The 19,705-nt window shown below is 42.5% G+C and overlaps 1 protein-coding gene across 2 annotated transcripts; it reads left to right on the top strand.

Annotated features, from left to right (window-relative positions):
• Positions 1-433: 433 nt before the first annotated feature.
• LOC143532230 (bidirectional sugar transporter SWEET14-like) lies at positions 434-19,082 on the top strand. 2 transcript variants are annotated; one of them, XM_077027341.1, is made up of 6 exons: positions 434-509; positions 1,450-1,486; positions 17,696-17,909; positions 17,998-18,159; positions 18,506-18,625; positions 18,703-19,082. In XM_077027341.1, the coding sequence occupies exons 1-6, from the start codon at positions 455-457 to the stop codon at positions 18,877-18,879; spliced, it is 765 nt and encodes a 254-aa protein (XP_076883456.1). In that variant the 5' UTR covers positions 434-454; the 3' UTR covers positions 18,880-19,082. The 2 variants fall into 2 exon arrangements, with proteins under 2 accessions (XP_076883456.1, XP_076883455.1); XM_077027340.1 differs by lacking the exons at positions 434-509; positions 1,450-1,486 and adding exons at positions 17,185-17,345; positions 17,538-17,574.
• The last annotated feature ends 623 nt before the right edge of the window (positions 19,083-19,705 follow it).

The raw sequence follows: 19,705 nt of genomic DNA, 5'->3' as shown, positions 1-19,705 counted from the left end.
GACTGATTAAATGCATTCGATTTTAAATTTCAATTTGATTTTGTTTTTCATATTTGGTATGCAATTTGGAGTCGAGGTCATCTCGTATGTGTTTTTTAATAACAAGGACATAGGTTATCTCGTACATTTGCCCTCATTTATGCACACATGTTTCTGTTTTGTTGACAGATATATTATTGTACAAGATTATACTATGCTAGCTTATGTATAAACATACTAGAGTGAAAAAGAAAAGTAAATTCATTTCACTAGATAATTCAGTACTCTATAGTTTAATATCCAACTTAACGATTGATTATGCACCTCATGGCCCAACGTATTCACCACCCTCAATCCCCTCTATATAAACCATGCATCTACTCAAAACATTTCTTATCACCACCATTAGCAGCAGCATTAGTTCATAGTAACCGGTTGATTTTAGTGTCTGATTTCAAGAGCATAAACTGTAAAAATGGTAATTGCTGGTCACTACCATCAACTCTTGCAAGATGGCTTTGCCGTTATGGGTACTCTCTCTCTCTCTCTCTATATATATATATATATATATATATAAAAGAGTTCAAATAAAAAACAAGTGTTTTGTGAGAAGTGTGAGAAGAGCTTTAAAATAAAACAAACCACCTAAATATGACACTATACAATGTAAATATAAAACAATATAATTATTTAGAAACTACCGATCTCAACCACTAGATCATAGATCCAAGGGCCTAGATCTATTCTTATTCTTCTCACAAAAATATTGTTTTTTACATTAACCCTACCATATATATATATATATATTAACATGCTAAACGTGAGAATCAAGTAGAGTAATTATATATATACAAATAGAGTAATTATGTAATTACATAATTACTCTACTTGTATATATAATTACTTTACTTGATTCTTACGTTTCAAACGTTAATATCATTTGTACGTTAACCTCCCCCCCCCTCTCTCTCTCTCTCTCTCTCTCTCTCTCTATATATATATATATATATATATATATATATATATATATATATATATATATATATATATATATAGGAGGGTTATCCTAAAAATAAGTAGTTTCTTAGGAATACTAGGAATAAATCATAGCCATTGGATCATGTTAATCAATGGTTGAGATTTAAAATTACCAATAACCGACATAGTTTCATAGAATTATAACTCTTTCATTATTATAACCGACATAGTTTACTAAAATTGTTCTTTGTAATGCCAAATGTCAAAATTTTGTTGGTTCTCACCATTCTTAGGAAACTCTTTATTCTTATTTGAACCTATTATATATATATATATATATATATATATATATATATTTCCTTTCTTTTTCATGAATAATACTCCATTATATATAAAATAAATGCATGGATGGTGCATGGAATGTACATGTTGACTAGCAAACCTTAACAAACTGTAATCCTAAACTTACCTAACACTATGCCTATTTTGCAGGCAATATTGTCTCATTCGGGGTGTTTCTTTCACCACTGTAAGTTTTCAATCCTCTTTTAAAACCATCCATATATAGTTAGTCTAAGTTTATATATATACACATGCATACACACTTATATATATGCACTTTTGACTTTCCTTATCAGTTCAAACATTTTCGCATTAAAAAATAAACAGGCCAACGTTCAATAAGATTTACAAAAAGAAATCAACTGAAGGGTTTCAATCAATACCTTATGTGGTGGTTGCTAAAGGGAAATCTGATGTTTCTGATCACCATCAACTCCGTTGGCATTGTCACACAAACCTTTTTTGTGTTTTCGTCTTCTATGCACCCACGAAAGCGAGGGTAGGCCTATTAAAATTTAGATTTGTTTTCATGTTTTGATCACGTGTTAATTTCTCTTCATACTAACTATTTGGAAGAGTATTTAAAGCTAATCACATTTTTCATAATTATTGGATTTGGATTGATTGTTCTCCTAACTCAATTCCTTACAAACGGAGATCATAAGCGTTACACAATTGTTGGATGGATTTGCCTTATATTTTCTATCTGTGTTTTTGTGGCACCTTTAGGTATCTTGGTACGTATAAAAACATAAATATATACATAATAAAATTTCACTCCTAGGAAGCTATTGATACATACGATGGGAATAAATCTTTCCTCTATCCCCAAAGATAGAAGAAAACATATAAAAGTATAACTATTGTTGGATTATGGTTTTAGTGAATATAATTAATCCTATTACGAAAACAAATTTGAAATTTATTAACAATTTATAATAAAAGTATATCAAAATTTAGACTGTACATATCTTCTACAGTTAACAATAATACTAACTTCGTAACATTTAAAGAAAAATAGCAATAATATATACTTTGTAACAATTAATGAAATATGAACTATTTCTTAAATTTACTTTTTTTTTCAGAGACAAGTGATCAAGACCAAAAGTGTTGTGTACATGCCAATTCTTTTGTCGGTCGCTGAAGAAACACTAAGTGACCCGGGGCAGATTATGGATAATCTGGGGGTTAAGTAATGTTTCCCACGAGGATGAGGTCCAGCAGAGAAGGTTTGTTCTTCAGGGGACCTGCAAAACAGACACCGTAAGCTCGTCACTGAGAAGGGGGGGGTTCCTCCTTGTGACCACCCTCCGGTGTGAGAATCAGACTAGATTGCTCTGAATATAAGTGTATATTAAGAGATTGCTAGATAAGATTGAGATATCAGATGATGTCCTTACCATTCCAAGGTGTTGGAGTATTTATAGTCGAAGGTAGGTTTCCTAGAAGGTACAGCCGGCTGAATAGTATTCCTGTTCCACCAACAGTGGACTACGCACAGACCATGCTGGTTGGTGGATAGGCTACGGCCAACAGTAAAGGTCGGCTGTACACTGTTCCTTTACTGCCGGCTACGCACTGTTCCACCAACTGTAGGCTGCGCACGTCCCATCGTAAGGGTTGGTGAGTAGGCAGCAGCTAATAGTGACAAACAGTACTAGAGGGTGCTCCTCCTCGTATTGTTGTCGGTGAGCTGTCACCCTGTGATTGGTTCATGGGCTGTTCTGGTCAAATTGTCTGTTCCGCCCATACCTTAGTAGGTATAGTACGAAAGATCTTCCAGAAGCATACGGACTGGCTCATTTGGGCGGGAGTATTCCTGCCTTGCTCATTCCTTCATGTGACTACTGAAGTAGCTAATGCCTTGTGCGTGTAGCCTTGCTGTTTGTGCGAGTAGCCTTGCTGTTAGTGCGGGTAGCCTTCCCTGATGGCTTGTATCCGCAACTGCGGGAACAGGCGGGGTACTTCACCATTGGGAGGCTTTTCTTGCGGGTACAGCTGGCGTACTGCGCGTAAGGTTCTCTGAGCATGGTGGGTCCTGCTGGAGCAGTTGGTCGTTGCGCAGACGTCCCTGTTCAAGGTAAGTCTTGCGGGTCCAACTGAGCTCTGCTGGGACCTACCTCTTCAAGTCCCCCCAGTCCAATGTTCTTCTCATGAATTATTAATAAGTGAGGTGAACTTTTGGACTTAGCAAGGGGTTTTGAAAAGGGTTTAGTTTTTAGGTTTTCCGTGGTGATTCTTCCCGCGGTTTTCCTGGTGTCACGCAGAAATTCCCGACTTTTCTGCTTGATCTTGGGGTATGAAGCGGGTAGGTTTGTAACCTTCTCGCAAGTCAGGAGCGTTGAGTCCCACTTGTGTGGATTCTCCATGGGGTTTTGATAGTTTTCAACATAGTGATCAATTATGCTAAAACCACCAATTCCATCTTGGAGTTTCAAACAATATAGTTCTCGACGTTCCCGTCATGCGGGGATGTTATTCCCGTTTCCGCAAGCATGGCCCAGAAGATTCTTCTTGGTTTGAATTCCCTGCAGAGTGCTAAGTATGTGAAGGGTTTTGCCTTGACACTGTACCCGCACTCGTCTTACGGTTACTTTATTCCCAAGGTATTCCTGGTGTCAATTCCCTGCGGGTGCTAAGTATGTGAAGGGTTTTGCCTTGACACTGTACCCGCACCCGTCTTATGGTTACTTGGTTACCAAGGTAAGGGGTATTTTCCCGCCTACTTTTGAATCTTTTTTGAATTTTTTTTGAAATTCGAAGAGTTGGTGAAAGGATAAGAACAGTCCAAACCTCTGAAACGTCGTGCGACGGTTTCTTCTGACTGTGTCAGGACGTGCAGGAAGTTATGGTGACGTGACAGTACATGGTCATTCCAGACGCTTTTTCAGGCGCGTGGGCGCGATTTTTCGGGCGCGTGGCCGCGAAATTAATGGTACGCGTCCTTTCAACAGCTGTTGCCAGCTTGCTTTTTGCCACGTGTCATAGTTTCATTGCACCTTTCGTTTTCTCTCTCTTCCGCATTAAATTCATCGCATTAATTGCGATTAGTATATAAAGGGGGAGAGGGTTCTTTGTAATTCACACTTTCACTTTTCTCTTCATCTTTAGAACGATTTCCGGTGAATACTCAACTTTTCAGTCGAGCCATTTCTCGAAATCGTTTTCTTTCATCTGCAAGATGTCGTCTCGTGATCTCGAATCTACAGCCGACGACAAGAGTACTGCTGGCGAGTGCCAGTGTGCTTTGCCTGTCGATCTGTACCAGTACGTCGTCAGGAAGTTCATGCTCGAGTCTCTCGAGCCTGAGTTTCCTGAACCCCATCAGACAGTGTACGATGCCCCCAGAGGCAAGATCGGGGTATATGCTGCATTCTTTGTTTATGGGAATCTTAGATTCCCATTGACAAAGTTTGTGTACCGTGTCCTGGAGAGGCACGGTGTGCACCTGACCGAGGTGCATCCGATGGCGATTGCCAAGATCCGGCACTTCGAGTGGGTGTGCCGGATTCTGGGCATTGAGCCCTATGTTGACCGCCTGATGACCTTCTACTCCTGGAGGTGCATCCAGGGGTGGTATACGTTGATAACCCGGATTAAGGGTTTGAAGATTTGCGCAACCGAGCGAAGTCTTCGCTCGTGGAAGCGGGAGTTCTTCTACATCTCCGCCTGCGCCATCCCCCTTGCCATGAAGTTCAAAAATGGGCAAGCACTTCCCAGCCTTCACGCCTCCAACTATGAGGAGGCGGAATGGTTTTCGAAGATATCCCGGGTCCAATCTCCGGTTTACCGGTTTGCGGAGTCCGGGATGGTAATGCTCGGGATGAGCCGGGTGTGGAAGGATGCGGATGCGCGAAAGATCCCGATCGTCCTCGAATACGGTTCGAACTCTGTTCCTTACGGTATGCTTTGTTTCTTTTTGTTGATTTAGAATCTCTTCTAACTTTTTTTTTTCCTGTTTATTTCAGAGGGGAACGACTTGCAGTCGCTCCTGTATCCGCGGGAGGCTGACGGTCCCGCTCGGATGGGTACTCGCGCTCTAGACGAGAACGAGTTGCCCATCCTAGAACAAACGGCGGATCGGTTCGTGGAGGTCTACCCGCTAGGCCACGAGATCCTGAGCGCCAGGCGGCCAGGTAAGGCGCTATTCGACCCTCGACCCCTCAATGTTGAAACCTCTGCTGGAATTCCTCTAATCTTATGTTCTGATGAGGAATCCGCAGATGGTCCTCCGTTGGTGCGGAAGAAGAAGGCTGCCGGCGGGAAGGGGAAGGAGAAGGTGGCCTCCACTGCCGATCCGGTGCCTCGGTCTGACTCCGAGGCCGAGAGCGAAGAGGTGGCGGGGAACCCCGGTGGTGAGAAGACCACCGCTCCGGAGGCTGTGACGACTGTCACCTCCGGAGAGCCCCGGATGACGACGGTGAGCGGCGCAAAGAGGCCGGCTCCATCGGGTTCATCCCCGCCTGTCCGTACTTTCAGGCTCAAGAAAACCCGTAAGTACAAACTTCCTTTATCTTTAACTTCATAGTTTTTCCATCATTAATACTTTTCTTTATGCAGGCGTGGATGTTGACGCATTCCAGGGTGGAGCGCAGAGGAGTACCTCCCCGCCAATGACGGTAGGCTTGGTCAGCCTACCTGAGGCGACGACCCAGGCGCCTGCGCCTGCTTCCGCTGGTTCAGTTGCTCACTCCTTTGAGCCGACTGTTCCAGCTGTGATGACGTCACCGCCGGCTGTGAGTGCTATTTTTACAGCATCTTTCACTGAGCCGGCGGTTACTTTTGTTGCGGACTCCGCAACGGCGACCGCGGCGGCTGTTACCATGCCGCCTCCGTCATCGGCCACGACGGCCGATCCTTCAGGTATGCCCGGTGCTTATCGCCAACCTCTGCCTCCTTCCCATCTGCCTGACCTCTTGGATGGATTTCCGTTGGGTTCAGGTGATGGGTTTGGCGGCTATCGGCCTGTTATTGACCCTACAGGTGCGTAGGGTTCTTTTGGCCTATTTTATATATTTTTATCATCTTTTCCGAACTGCCTTATGTTTTTTTTTTTTGCAGTGTCGGATTCCAATGAAGTGTATGTTCCACGCTGGAACATCCGCCGAGGAACAACCCTTCGCACACCTGTGGAGTGCGTGGAGTGGGCTCGTCACGCTGCTCCCTGTGGTGCGTTGGGGGAAGCCATGGCTAGCTACCAGGAGGGTAGGCTAAGCAATGAGCTTCGGGTTCTCCTGGCCCGGATGCAGCCTCGCGTCGAGCTGCTTTGTCGTGAAAACGACATGTTAAAAGCAGCTCGCCTTCAGGAAGTAGCTCAGGCGCGGGCTGTCCGGGAGGAGAATAGGAGGCTTTCCGCCGCGGCGGCGGAGAAGGAGAAGGCGTTCAAGGCCCTTGAAGTTGAGGTTCAGGCCCGTCTCGAGGCTCGCTCCAAGGCTGCCCAAGCTGTTAATAAACAGCTTCGGCTGGCTAAGGAAACTGCTAGGAACGCAACTGAAAGGGCCACCAAGGCTGAAGCTGTTGCTGAGCCTCTACGCGTGGAGAATGAAGAGCTTAAAGCCAAATTAGAGGCTCTCCAGCAGGCTCATGATGCCTTGGCGATGGAGGACGCGAAGAAGCTCCAAGAGATCCTGGACCAGAGGGGCGTGCTTGACCACACTGAGCGGAAGCTAAAGGGCGTCGAAGAGGCTGCTGCAAAGGAAGTGTTGCTTGCCAACCTTAATAAAAGTGAAGCCGAACGCGCCTGTACCCAAGCTCAAGCCGCCCTCCAAGAAGCTCTGGTTGCCAAGGAATGGCTTCTTCGAGAAGCGTTGTCTCAGGTAAGCTTTTCATATCTTTACGCTTTTCTTTGTAAATAGAAAAGATTCTTATGCTTGTATTTTTTCTTTGTAGGTTGTGCATCGGGTCTTCTCAGAGACGTCTTATGACGATGCTATGAGCGCAGCCCTCAACGCTTCTCATGAGGATGGGGAAAAGGCCGGCTTCCTGCTTGGTCTATGGTTCGTTGAGAAAGGCATCCCGCCTTCCAACTTCCCTTTGTATAATGTTGATACTGAAGCTGTTTACGACCAAGCAGTGAATCAGTATGCCGCCTTCCCGCATCCGGTGGTGGAGAAGGTGAACGAAGTCGCTGCTGCTGATGATGGGCTAGCTATCCTTAAAGCTTTCCTTGAACCACCACGCTCTACTGATGGAGCGGGTCCAAGTGGAAGTGGTCCTGAAGCTTGATTCTGAAGATCCCTTTCCACCATTAGCGTAGATTTTTGCTTTTGTATAGCTATCTTTGTAATATTTGAATTTGATGGAATAAAGATTGTGTTAGTTCTTTGCCTTGTTTATTTTACGCCTGTTTTGATCTAACTTAGCAACTTCTTTAGTACTTAGATAAGTTAACTTTTTAACGTGGTAAATTATAAGTTTGTTTCGCTTCCTCTTTTATGATTGTGCGGGTATGACCGTCACTTACACTTAGTAGGATGGCTTAACTTTACTTATATCTGACCTGCGTGGAAGTTTTCCTCATCTTTTCCTTTGAAATTTTCTAAGTGTTCAGAATAAGTTAACCTTTGAACGTGGTAGATGATAGGTTGAAGTTTTGCTTCCTTGTTCGTGATTGTGCGGGTAAGACCGTCACTTGCACTTACAAGGATGGCTAAACTTTACTTACATCTGACCTGCGTGTAGGTTTTCCTTAAAACTTGAGATTTTTAGCGTTTGTGTTTATGCGGGTTTTGCCGCCTTCCACACGTAACGACTTACTTCTTCCCCCATTTATGCGGTGAATACCGGCACATCAGTGTGGGAAGTTCATAAGTATAAAGGTAAGGCTATCAACGCATTGTGAAAGGAGAATCATTTCCATTAGAAGTGGCTCTAGGCCTTTTCTTTACAAGTTTGGAATTGATCTACATATAACATTTGCGTAATTGAGCTCCATTCCATGTTCTTGGGATGGGAGTGCCATCGAGCCTTTCGAGCAGGTATGCGCCCTTTCCCAGGACTTCTTTGATAATGTATGGCCCTTCTCAGACCGGGGCCAGCTTTCCTGGGCGTTCTTGGTTCGAAGCCTCGTTGTTACGCAGTATGTAGTCTCCTACATTGAAGTTGCAGAGTTTTACCCGCGTGTTGTAGTACTTTTGCATTTGTCGCTTGTAGTTCTCTTCACGCACTGCGGCTAAGTCTCTGCGTTCCTTGGTTAGCATAAGGTCCAACCGTCTTTCCGCATCATTGTCTTCTGGCTGAATCAAGACCCTTGGTGAGGGTAAACCAATTTCGACCGGGACCATGGCTTCAGTGCCATAAGTGAGGCTGAACGGGGTTTCTCCCGTACTGGCCTTCTTCAGTGTTCTGTTTGCCCAAAGGACGTGCGGAAGCTCGTCCACCCAGCCGGATCTGTGTTCCAAGAGTCTTTTCTTTATGCCTTCGACGAAGCTCTTATTTGCTCTTTCCACCTCACCATTACCTTGCGGGTGTGCCACTGAGGTAAAGGTGTAGGTGATTTGAAGTTCTTTCAGCCACTGTTGTAGCTTCTTGTCAGCAAAGTTGGTGCCGTTATCGCTCACCAAATTCTGTGGAAGTCCAAAACGACAAATAATAAATTCCCAAATAAATTTTTTGATATGTTTCGCGGTTGTTTGGGCTAAGGGTTTTGCTTCTATCCACTTGGTGAAGTAGTCGATGGCTACCACTAGGAACTGAACATTTCCTGCTGCTGTAGGAAATGGGCCTGTCACATCGATGGCCCACTTCTGAAATGGCCATGAAGAGGTGACTGGAACAAGTTCATTCTTCGGGCGGTGCGTGTTGGGTGCGTAAAGCTGGCAAGACCTGCATTTTCTGATGTATGCCAGCGCATCCGTATGCATCCCCGGCCAAAAGTATCCCGCGTTGTTTAGCTTAGCTACAACAGCGCGGGGACCTGCGTGTACTCCACAGATGCCTTCGTGTACTTCCCTTAGGAGGTAGTCAGCATCTTGGTTGTCCACATCTCTTAAGAGTGGGCCAAGAAAGTTACGTCTGTAAAGGATGTCATCGATGAGTTGATAATTTAGTGCTTTACAGCGTAGTTTTCTTGCCTGTGTTTTTGACTCTGGTAGTGTACCTGCCGCAAGGTATTTTATTATTGGTGTCATCCACGTTTCCGTGCCGGTTTGGATGACACAAATTTCTTTGTGCGGGACCGAAGGTGTCTCGAGGAGTTTAATGCGGATATCCTTTCCTAAGTGGGTGAAGGCTAATGATGCAAGCTTGCTTAACGCATCCGCAGATTTGTTTTCACTTCGCTTGACGTGTATGACTTTGCAGTCGTTGAAATCGCGCATAAGGGATTTTGCTTGTGCGAGGTACAGGGCCATTGTGTCATTCACGGCCGTGTACGTCCGTTTGATTTGATTGGCTACTAACATGGAATCCACGTGGGCTTCCAAGTTTTTCACTCCCATCTTACGCACAATTCTCAGCCCAGCCAAGAATGCCTCATACTCGGCTTCGTTATTCGTACTTGGAAAGTTCAGTCGAATAGCGTAAGTGTATTCTTGGCCTGCTGGGTTGGTTAGTTTCAGCCCTGCGCCTGAACCCTCGTTACTGGCTGCTCCATCAGTGTAGAGTCGCCAGACATCATTGATGTCTTGTGCTGGAGAGGGTTGAGCCTCTTCCTGGCACTCTTTTTCCCGCGATGCAGGCACCTCTGCAATAAAGTCGGCCAAAACCGGGCCTTTTATGGCTGGTCTTGGCTTATACTTTATCGCGTACTCCCCTAACTCAATTGCCCATTTGGCTAGGCGTCTCGATAACTCGGGTTTGCCTTGAACGTTTGCAAGTTTGAAGTTGGAGAGAATGGTGATTGGGTGACCCTGGAAATATCGTCATAACCTGCGTGAAGCGTGTATAAGTGCTAAGACTAATTTTTCGAGGGTAGAGTACCGGGTTTCTACGTCTGTTAGGATACGACTGACATAGTAGATTGGCATCTGGATGCCTTTTCGCTCTACTAGCAGGACTGCCCCAGTTGCTCTATCTGTTGCGGAAAGGTATAGGATTAACTCCTCCCCCGCTTTTGGTGCTGTGAGCGTTGGGAGTTCGATCAAGCGTGACCGAATCTCCTGAAAAGCTGCTTCCGCTTCTGGTGTCCAGCGGAAGTACGTTTTCTTTAAACATTTTCTCAACGTTGACACGAAGGGAAACGACTTATCCGCGTGGTTTGCCAAAAAGCGATTAAGTGCCACTAGTCGTCCATTCAGTGTCTGAGCCTGTTTGATGGTAGTAGGTGATTCCATTTTGATAATGGCTTCGCCCTTTTCAGGGTTCGCTCTGAAGCCATCTTTAGTGACGATGCCCCCAAGAACTTCCCTTCTTCCATTCCAAAGGCACACTTGCTCGGGTTGAGCTTCATGTTTATCTTCCTGAGCGTGTTGAAAGTTTCTTCGATGTCTTTCAACATCGCTTCTGGGTCAGGGCTTTTGATGACCAAGTCATCCATGTAGACTTCCAAGTTCCTCCCAATTTGGGCATGAAACTCTTTGTCCATTAGGCGTTGGTATGTGGACCCGGCATTCTTAAGTCCGAATGGCATCATTTGATAACAAAATGTGCCATCGGGCGTCCGAAAAGCGGTTTTGTCCTGATCATCAACGGCCATGTGGATTTGATGGTACCACTTATACGCGTCCAGGAAGCATTTAAGGCGGAACGGTGCCAACGAATCCACCTTAAGATCAATTTCAGGCAACGGATAACAATCTTTGGGGCATGCTTTGTTCAAATCCTTGAAATCTATGCACATGCGCCATTGTTTGTTATTCTTCGGTACCATAACGGGATTTGCAACCCAAGTTTGATATCTACTAACGCGTACGATGCCTGCGTCAAGGAGTTCCTTGACTTGGGTTCTACACGCGTTAGTTTGTTCTGGCCCCATTACTCTGCGCTTTTGTACGATTGGCGTAACAGCCGGATCGCATTTGAGCTTATGCTCTGCCTTACTTCGGGGTACACCAGTCATGTCAGCTGGTGTCCACGCGAAGATGTCAGCGTTTTTCTGTAATAAGCGCTTGAGTAAGGTGCGTGTGGGATCAACAACTGTTGGGCCAATGGAAACGGCCTGGTCGGGGTACTTGCCGTTGAAGGCCCATCTTTCTGGCTCGGTGATGGTTGGTTTAGCCATCTTTGATTTGGGTTTAGATGAGACAGACGCGATGCATACCTGGGGAATGCCGGTGATCATCGCTACACCCTCAGCTGTTGGCCATCCCATCATGCCGTGGACTGAGGATACCACGGCGTTGAATCTTGCCATCCCGTCTCTTCCGAAGAGAATGTCGTATGTGTGGTGTGGCTTCCTCATTTTGACAAAGTTCAAGTCTTCTGTGCGTGAGTGATTCCCGTCCGTGAGAGTGACGAGGAAAGATAGGATGCCCAGGGGGGTGTTTGTGCTGCCATCAAACCCTTCCATCGAGGCGCAGATTGTCTCCAGGCGCTCTTTGTCTTCGTCATCTAGCTTGTCGAAGAACTACCTGTACATCACCGTTGACGAGGCGCCGTTGTCAGCAAGAGTGCGGGAAGTGATGTAGTGCCCCAGTTGGCTTTTGATGACGATAGGGCCTTCTTTGCTGGGTCCTCCTGGCACTCGCGGGAAGCGCACCTCAGCTTCCTTCCACGCACATGGTTCTGTCGTTCGCCTTTTTCTTCCTCTGATTTTGCCATGAACCATGTTGATGCTGATGTCAACGGGCTTTCGTCCGTTGCCTCGGTACCGGTTGTCGTTCCTTCCTCCTTTCTTGATTGATGCCACCAGGTGTGCCAGTCTTCCATCCTTGACGAATGCTTCAACAATATCCTTCAAGGATGTACACTCTTCCGTACTATGACCTTTTGTCCCGTGGAAGTCACAGGATTTGCTCTGATCCGCATTAGGTCGCTGCCGGATCATTGGAGCTTTTGGCCATGGTAGCTTTTCAGTGGCAAATATCTCCGTGACGCTTTTGGTGAGTGGCGTCCACCGGTGTTTTTGGCTTGAAGGGTGTGTGTGATTTCTTCCGCCAACAAGAGGGTGAGAGCTGGATGAGGTGTCAAAGTTTACCCTTGACTGCCAGATACCTAGCTTCCTCTTTTTGTTCTGCCGGGCGATCCGAACATTGTTTTCTTTAGTCCTCTGCGTGTAGAGGTGTGTACTCTGGGGAAGATCCCTTCCCAGCTGCTTCTCCGTCTCGGCAAAGCGCTTGGCCGCCGTCATGATGGCATCCCATGTTTATGGCATGCCATCCTTACCCGTCAGTGTGCGGATAAGCTCTGGGTATTCGGCGCCCTAGATGAAAGCGGCGCGAACAAGATCTTCACTTATGTTGCCGAGACTTAGCTTTTTGGAGTTGAAGCGAGTGATGAAGTCTAGTAAAGATTCATCCTTCTCTCTAACGCACTTGAGGATCGTCCACTGTTCTTCAGTATATTTCCTCTGCTGGCTGAAGTGCTGGCTGAACTTGTTCTGAAAGTCCGCCCAATCATAAATGTGGTGGACCGGTAAACGGTCGAACCATGCCCTGGCCGCTCCAACCAGAGTCATCTGGAACATATAACACCACGTGAGCTCCGTCCAATTACTGACGGTTGCCCCCGCAATGAATCTGTTCAAGTGGTCGTCTGGGTCGGATAGACCATCGTAAGTGCCAATGTTGGACATTTGTTTGGCACTTCTCGGGGCGATTGCTTCCGCAATGTCCCTTGCGAACTTCGACTTTCCTGCATTTGTAGCAGTTGGTCTAAAGGTTTTGGAGAAGTCACGCGGGTTTCTCTCCGCATTCGTTGGTTTAAAGGCTTCCCCAAAATTCCTTTTTGGTTGGAAGTCCGTTTCCTTACGCTTCCCTTTCGCCTTATGGCGAGGGTTTGCGTCGGTATCGGATTCTTCCCTCTCATCGTCTGAGTACTCGCACTCACTGTTCATATTGAGGTGTTGGCGAGTACTGCCGAATTCGTCAGCCTGTTGAACTGAACGCAAGCGTTCATCCAATTCAGTTTGGAACTCTTTCTGACGTGCCTCGGCCCACGCCTTAACTTGATCTAGTGTTTGGCGAGGGACCCTCGTTCGTTTTTCCAACTGGGCATCAGTGAACCCCAGTGGAATATTTACTGCACTTGCCCCGGCTTGGGTAACCGGGGTAGTGTTCGTAAGATTTGTATAACCGCCGGTGGGTTGTGGTTACCGGGGTTTCTTGGTCGATTACTGGCCTTTGGACCGGAGTAACGTTAACCATTTCTTCAGAAATTTTGAAAAAACTAAGGACTAGTTCTAGCTTTTATGCACGGATGGCGCCAATGAAGAAACACTAAGTGACCCGGGGCAGATTATGGATAATCTGGGGGTTAAGTAATGTTTCCCACGAGGATGAGGTCCAGCAGAGAAGGTTTGTTCTTCAGGGGACCTGCAAAACAGACACCGTAAGCTCGTCACTGAGAAGGGGGGGTTCCTCCTTGTGACCACCCTCCGGTGTGAGAATCAGACTAGATTGCTCTGAATATAAGTGTATATTAAGAGATTGCTAGATAAGATTGAGATATCAGATGATGTCCTTACCATTCCAAGGTGTTGGAGTATTTATAGCCGAAGGTAGGTTTCCTAGAAGGTACAGCCGGCTGAATAGTATTCCTGTTCCACCAACAGTGGACTACGCACAGACCATGCTGGTTGGTGGATAGGCTACGGCCAACAGTAAAGGTCGGCTGTACACTGTTCCTTTACTGCCGGCTACGCACTGTTCCACCAACTGTAGGCTGCGCACGTCCCATCGTAAGGGTTGGTGAGTAGGCAGCGGCTAATAGTGACAAACAGTACTAGAGGGTGCTCCTCCTCGTATTGTTGTCGGTGAGCTGTCACCCTGTGATTGGTTCATGGGCTGTTCTGGTCAAATTGTCTGTTCCGCCATACCTTAGTAGGTATAGTACGAAAGATCTTCCAGAAGCATACGGACTGGCTCATTTGGGCGGGAGTATTCCTGCCTTGCTCATTCCTTCATGTGACTACTGAAGTAGCTAATGCCTTGTGCGTGTAGCCTTGCTGTTACTGCGGGTAGCCTTCCCTGATGGCTTGTATCCGCAGCTGCGGGAACAGGCGGGGTACTTCACCATTGGGAGGCTTTTCCTGCGGGTACAGCTGGCGTACTGCGCGTAAGGTTCTCTGAGCATGGTGGGTCCTGCTGGAGCAGTTGGTCGTTGCGCAGACGTCCCTGTTCAAGGTAAGTCTTGCGGGTCCAACTGGGCTCTGCTGGGACCTACCTCTTCAGTCGCTCTTACATTTAATGCTTTTATGTGGTTCTTTTATGTTCTACTTCTTTGGGACTTTAACATTAATTGCGGTAATCAATACTAAAATCTTGCAAAATATTTCATAATTTTCTTCAATTTTCTAACGCTCAATTTCTTGCTTACAGATCCCAAATACGCTTGGATTCGCCTTTGGTATCATTCAAGTTATACTCTACTTTGTTTACAAGAACAAGAAGCCAGTAATTGACGAAAACATCACTGAATTCAAAGAAATACGAGTGAAGTTGATGAACCGAGAGTCCCGGAAGGAAAAGCTCAATACACAATCGATATGATGTAGTCCAAGTGTGATTAATCACATCACTGAAGTTGCAGTTTGATGTCAAAGTGTGCCTTCTCTATAATTAATTGTACACCGCTTGATTACATGTATTGTTTAGGTATTAAATGAATTACTATATAAATAAATTTTATTTTCGATACATAACGTATTCTGCTTCATTTTATTAAAGAACTATAAAAGAGCTATCCATCTCTTCCGACTTTATCCAATACGACGAGTTGTGTGCCATACTATGTATTGAGTTTTTCTTATTATGAGAACATGTTATTAGAAAATTTATTAGATCATAACAGAACCGATAGATCATTGTTTGTATTAGGTAACTGACATTGAAGAGGTTATGATAAGAAACCAATGAAAATAAAATTTGAACATTCATTTAGAGAGTAAAAAAGAGATATATAAGGGAGAGATATTTTGAAAACCTTAATAAGTTGTAAGAAATTTAATAACTCAATATGGACCACACATTTAATTAAATGAGTATGAAATATGTGACTGACAATAAATCTGATTAAAAATTAATCAGGAGAGAAAATAAATATTTTTGATGATTACACAGGTTCACATGTTATAAGTCGATTCGGTGTATAAAAAAATACTATAATTTTTTTACGTTACATATACTTACGTATTACATATATGTCAAAACAATTTCAAAATAAAAAAAATTGTTATGTTTGGTTCATTCGATTTCTTAAAACTTAAAGTGGTTTTTAATATATATATATATATATATATATATATATATATATATATTCTCCTGAATAGGGATTAATTTTATAGAAAAAAGATTTTTTTTATATACTTTATGAGTTATTTTAATAAGTTTATTATTATTATTATTATTATTATTATTATTATTTGCTTTGTTCCGTATGGGCTTTTGGAAATGCAAAAAATTTGGTAAACTCGTCAAATTATTTATCATGATTTTAGGGTTATTTTTTCTCGTACCAAGCTCTGAAATTTTAAAGGAGTATTAGATACGGCATTGGTCACTAGAGGTACCACCTTGCTTCCTGAAACCAATCTGTATACTAATACATAGATCAAATGTACCGCTAAACAGACACATGAAGGCCATGGATACTTTTATTTAAGTTAAAATAGAGAAGAGCAAATAGTATCGGGTATTAATACTAAACTAGTTTTAGTACCGAATCCTACCGAAATGAGCGTTCGGTACTAGTACCGATCGATATCAAGTTTTTGTGAGAATCGGGATTGGTACCGGTATCGGTATTTACTGAAAACTTTTCTTACGATACCATTACTGTACCATATCAGTACCGAACCGAGCATTTTTGAACCGGTATCAAGTTTTTGAGTAATTTGGGATTGAAAAATTCGAGATTTATACCCTTTTGGTACCAAGCTCCTCCCTGAGTTAGAATGAACAAATAAATGAAAAGAATGAAAGCAAGAAAGAGAAGAAAAAACAAATTAAATAAAAAAGATGATATGCTATAATTTTAGGTTGACATAATGTAACAGATTTCAATTTTTAATAAAACACCGATCGAATCTATTATCCTTATTTATGCACTCATTTTATTGGTAGATAGAGCTTGGCTGTTCACGTAAACTCGTTTAAATTTCTTTATGGACTATAACCCATATTTTAAGAAAACATATATAATGAACATATTTTGGGTTTGGAATTGTGTGTAAACAAGTAATGAATTAATATGCACGTTTTACAAACTTGTATAATAATGCTCAGGTTATGTATTAGAAATAATAGAGGGAAAATTATTATGATCATTTCACGAGATGGTCAGAAATTTGTATGATAATGCTCAGATTTCAATTTTTAATAAAACACCGATCGAATCTATTATCCTTATTTATGCACTCATTTTATTGGTAGATAGAGCTTGGCTGTTCACGTAAACTCGTTTAAATTTCTTTATGGACTATAACCCATATTTTAAGAAAACATATATAATGAACATATTTTGGGTTTGGAATTGTGTGTAAACAAGTAATGAATTAATATGCACGTTTTACAAATTTGTATAATAATGCTCAGGTTATGTACTAGAAATAATAGAGGGAAAATTATTATGATCATTTCACGAGATGGTCGGAAAGGAAGTATGTGATAGCATGGTGTGAAAAGAAAATAATGCACTGGGAAAGCAGATAGTCTTTTATAAATCTTTAAAGTATTTCGGTCTTCTTTAGTTTAATTTCCAACTTTATGATATGATTAAATATAAAATAAATAGAACTTTCTATATCATGGCCCCACCATCCACCACCCACAACCCCTCTATATAAACCATCTACTGCAGCATTTCTCATCACCACCATCAGCAGCAGCCACAGCATCAGTTCACTGTAACTGGTTGATTTAAGTATCTGACTTCAAGAGCATAAGCTGTAAAAATGGTGGTTGCTGGTCAATACCATCACCTCTTGACTTTTGGATTTGGCCTTATGGGTACTCGATCTCTCTCGTTAATAATATCATTTATATATATATGTGTGTGTGTTTAACTTTTTCTTTCATTAATAGTAATAAATATATAAAAGCATGCATGATGCATGGAATATATAGAGGTTGCCAACCAAGCCTTAATAAACCCTAATCCTAGCTAAACTTAGCTAACATAGCACTATGCATGTTTTGCAGGCAATATTGTCTCATTCCTGGTGTTTCTTTCACCACTGTGAGTTTTGAATCCTCTTTTCATCATATATATCATCTGTAATTAGCCTAGGTTTAGATATCTATTTATATCTCTTCATGCACACACACTTAGCTCAACCATTTTTGCATTTAAAAAACAGGCCGACGTTCTACAAAGTTTACAAAAAGAAGTCAACCGAAGGGTTTCAATCGATACCTTATGTGGTGGGATTGTTTAGTGCCATGCTGTGGATCTACTACGCGTTGCTAAAGGGCCATGATGCCATGCTTCTTATCACCATCAACTCCGTCGGCATAGTCATACAAACGTTTTATCTTTGTGTTTACGTCATCTATGCGCCTACGAAAGCCAGGGTTTGTGATTTTTAGATTTGTTTTCCTGTTTTGATCATTGTTAATTTCTCTTAGCCCTAATTATTTGGAAGCATTATTTCATGTGCAGATGGACAGTTTGAAGTTGATCACATTGTTCATAATTGTTGGATTTGGATTGATTGTTCTTCTAACTCAATTCCTTACAAAAGGAGATAAGCGTTGCGCAATTGTCGGATGGATTTGTCTTATATTTTCTCTGTGTGTTTTTGTCGCGCCTTTAGGTGTCCTGGTACGTATAAAAACAAACAACATACATATCTAATAAAATTTCACTCATAGTAAGCTATTGATACTTAAGGCCGGGAGGTAGGATGGGAACAAATCTTTCCCATATCTCCGAAATTAGAGGAATAGATATTAAAGTACAGCTATTGTTGGATCCAGGTTTTAGGAAATCTATAATATTAATACTATTAAAAAGAATTTGAAAATAAATAGCATTATATAATAAAAGTATTTCAAATTTTAGATTATAAATTGATTTAGGGTATGTGAATCCATACCTACAATTAGCGATAATACTAACTTTGTAGCAATGAAAAGAAAACTATTTTTAAATTTACTTTGTTTTTCAGAGACAAGTGATCAAGACCAAAAGTGTTGCGTACATGCCAATTCTTTTGTCAATCGCTCTTACGATTAGTGCTGTCATGTGGTTCTTTTATGGTCTACTTCTTGGGGACTTCAACATTGCGGTAATCAAGACTAAGATCTTGCGAATTTTTCCTCATATTTTTCTTCAAGTTTCTAACGTTTGATTTCTTGTTAACAGATCCCAAATACGCTCGGATTCACCTTTGGTATCATTCAAATTATATTGTATTTTGTTTACAAGAACAAGAAGCCGGTTATCGATGAAAAAATCACCGAGTTCAAAGAAAAAATGAGTGAACTGGATGAGCCGAGAGTTCCAGAAGGAAAGGACCAAAACACAATCAACATGGTGTAGTCCAAGTGCGGCTAATCACACCACTGATGTGGTAGTGTGATCTTGATCGTAATTGATTTTGGTTTGATGTCAAAGTGTACCTTCTTTATAAATAATTGTGCACCTCTTGATTACATGTTTTTACCTTTATTTGGTCTCTCCTAGCTAACGTAACCCTTGAATTGTTTTCAGTATTGAATGTTGTATTGAATGTATTTTTATATAAATGAATTTGATTTTCTATACCTAATATCAAATGTATTCTGCTTCCTTTCATTTAAAGAACTTTAAAAGAGCCACTCGATCGTCTGATCATCCGAATTCATCCAACATGACGAGTTATGAGAACCTATTATCGAAAAACTTACTGGACCATAACGGAAGAACCATTAAATCACAGCCTGTGTTAGGTAAGTGACATTGAATTCGCGGTTATAGGAGGAAACCGATGAAAATAAAATTTGAACATGTAGTAATAGAGTAACCGATCGTCTGCTTACAGCTATAGCACACCACTCGCCTACTACGATTAGGAAAATTGCTGACTAAATCATGAACTTGGTTCATTGGTACTTTAATGTATCAAAACTTATAGATCAAGGTCATTATAATTTAGGAATATGGGAGATCGAAGGATTAGGGGATGAGTGGATAGCGTCATTATTTTTGTGCCCACACATGCAATAATTTATGTCGAGATAAAAAGGTTTCATGCATGAAAAAAGTAACAGAAAAAATAAATAAAAGGAAATCGACGTAAGGTGACAAATTCCACTTACCTTATGTGTCCAAATCTTCTTTAATCCCCTCGATATATCGATCCCTTTCTTAAAAACAGTTTTAAATA

The sequence above is a fragment of the Bidens hawaiensis genome, unplaced genomic scaffold (assembly GCF_021521415.1).
Source record: "Bidens hawaiensis isolate Kalapana, Puna unplaced genomic scaffold, B.hawaiensis_p1.1 tig00009413_1, whole genome shotgun sequence".
Classification (NCBI taxonomy): Eukaryota; Viridiplantae; Streptophyta; class Magnoliopsida; order Asterales; family Asteraceae; genus Bidens; species Bidens hawaiensis.
The sequence above is the reverse complement of the archived record's forward strand: the minus strand, read 5'-3'. Positions and strand labels throughout refer to the sequence as shown.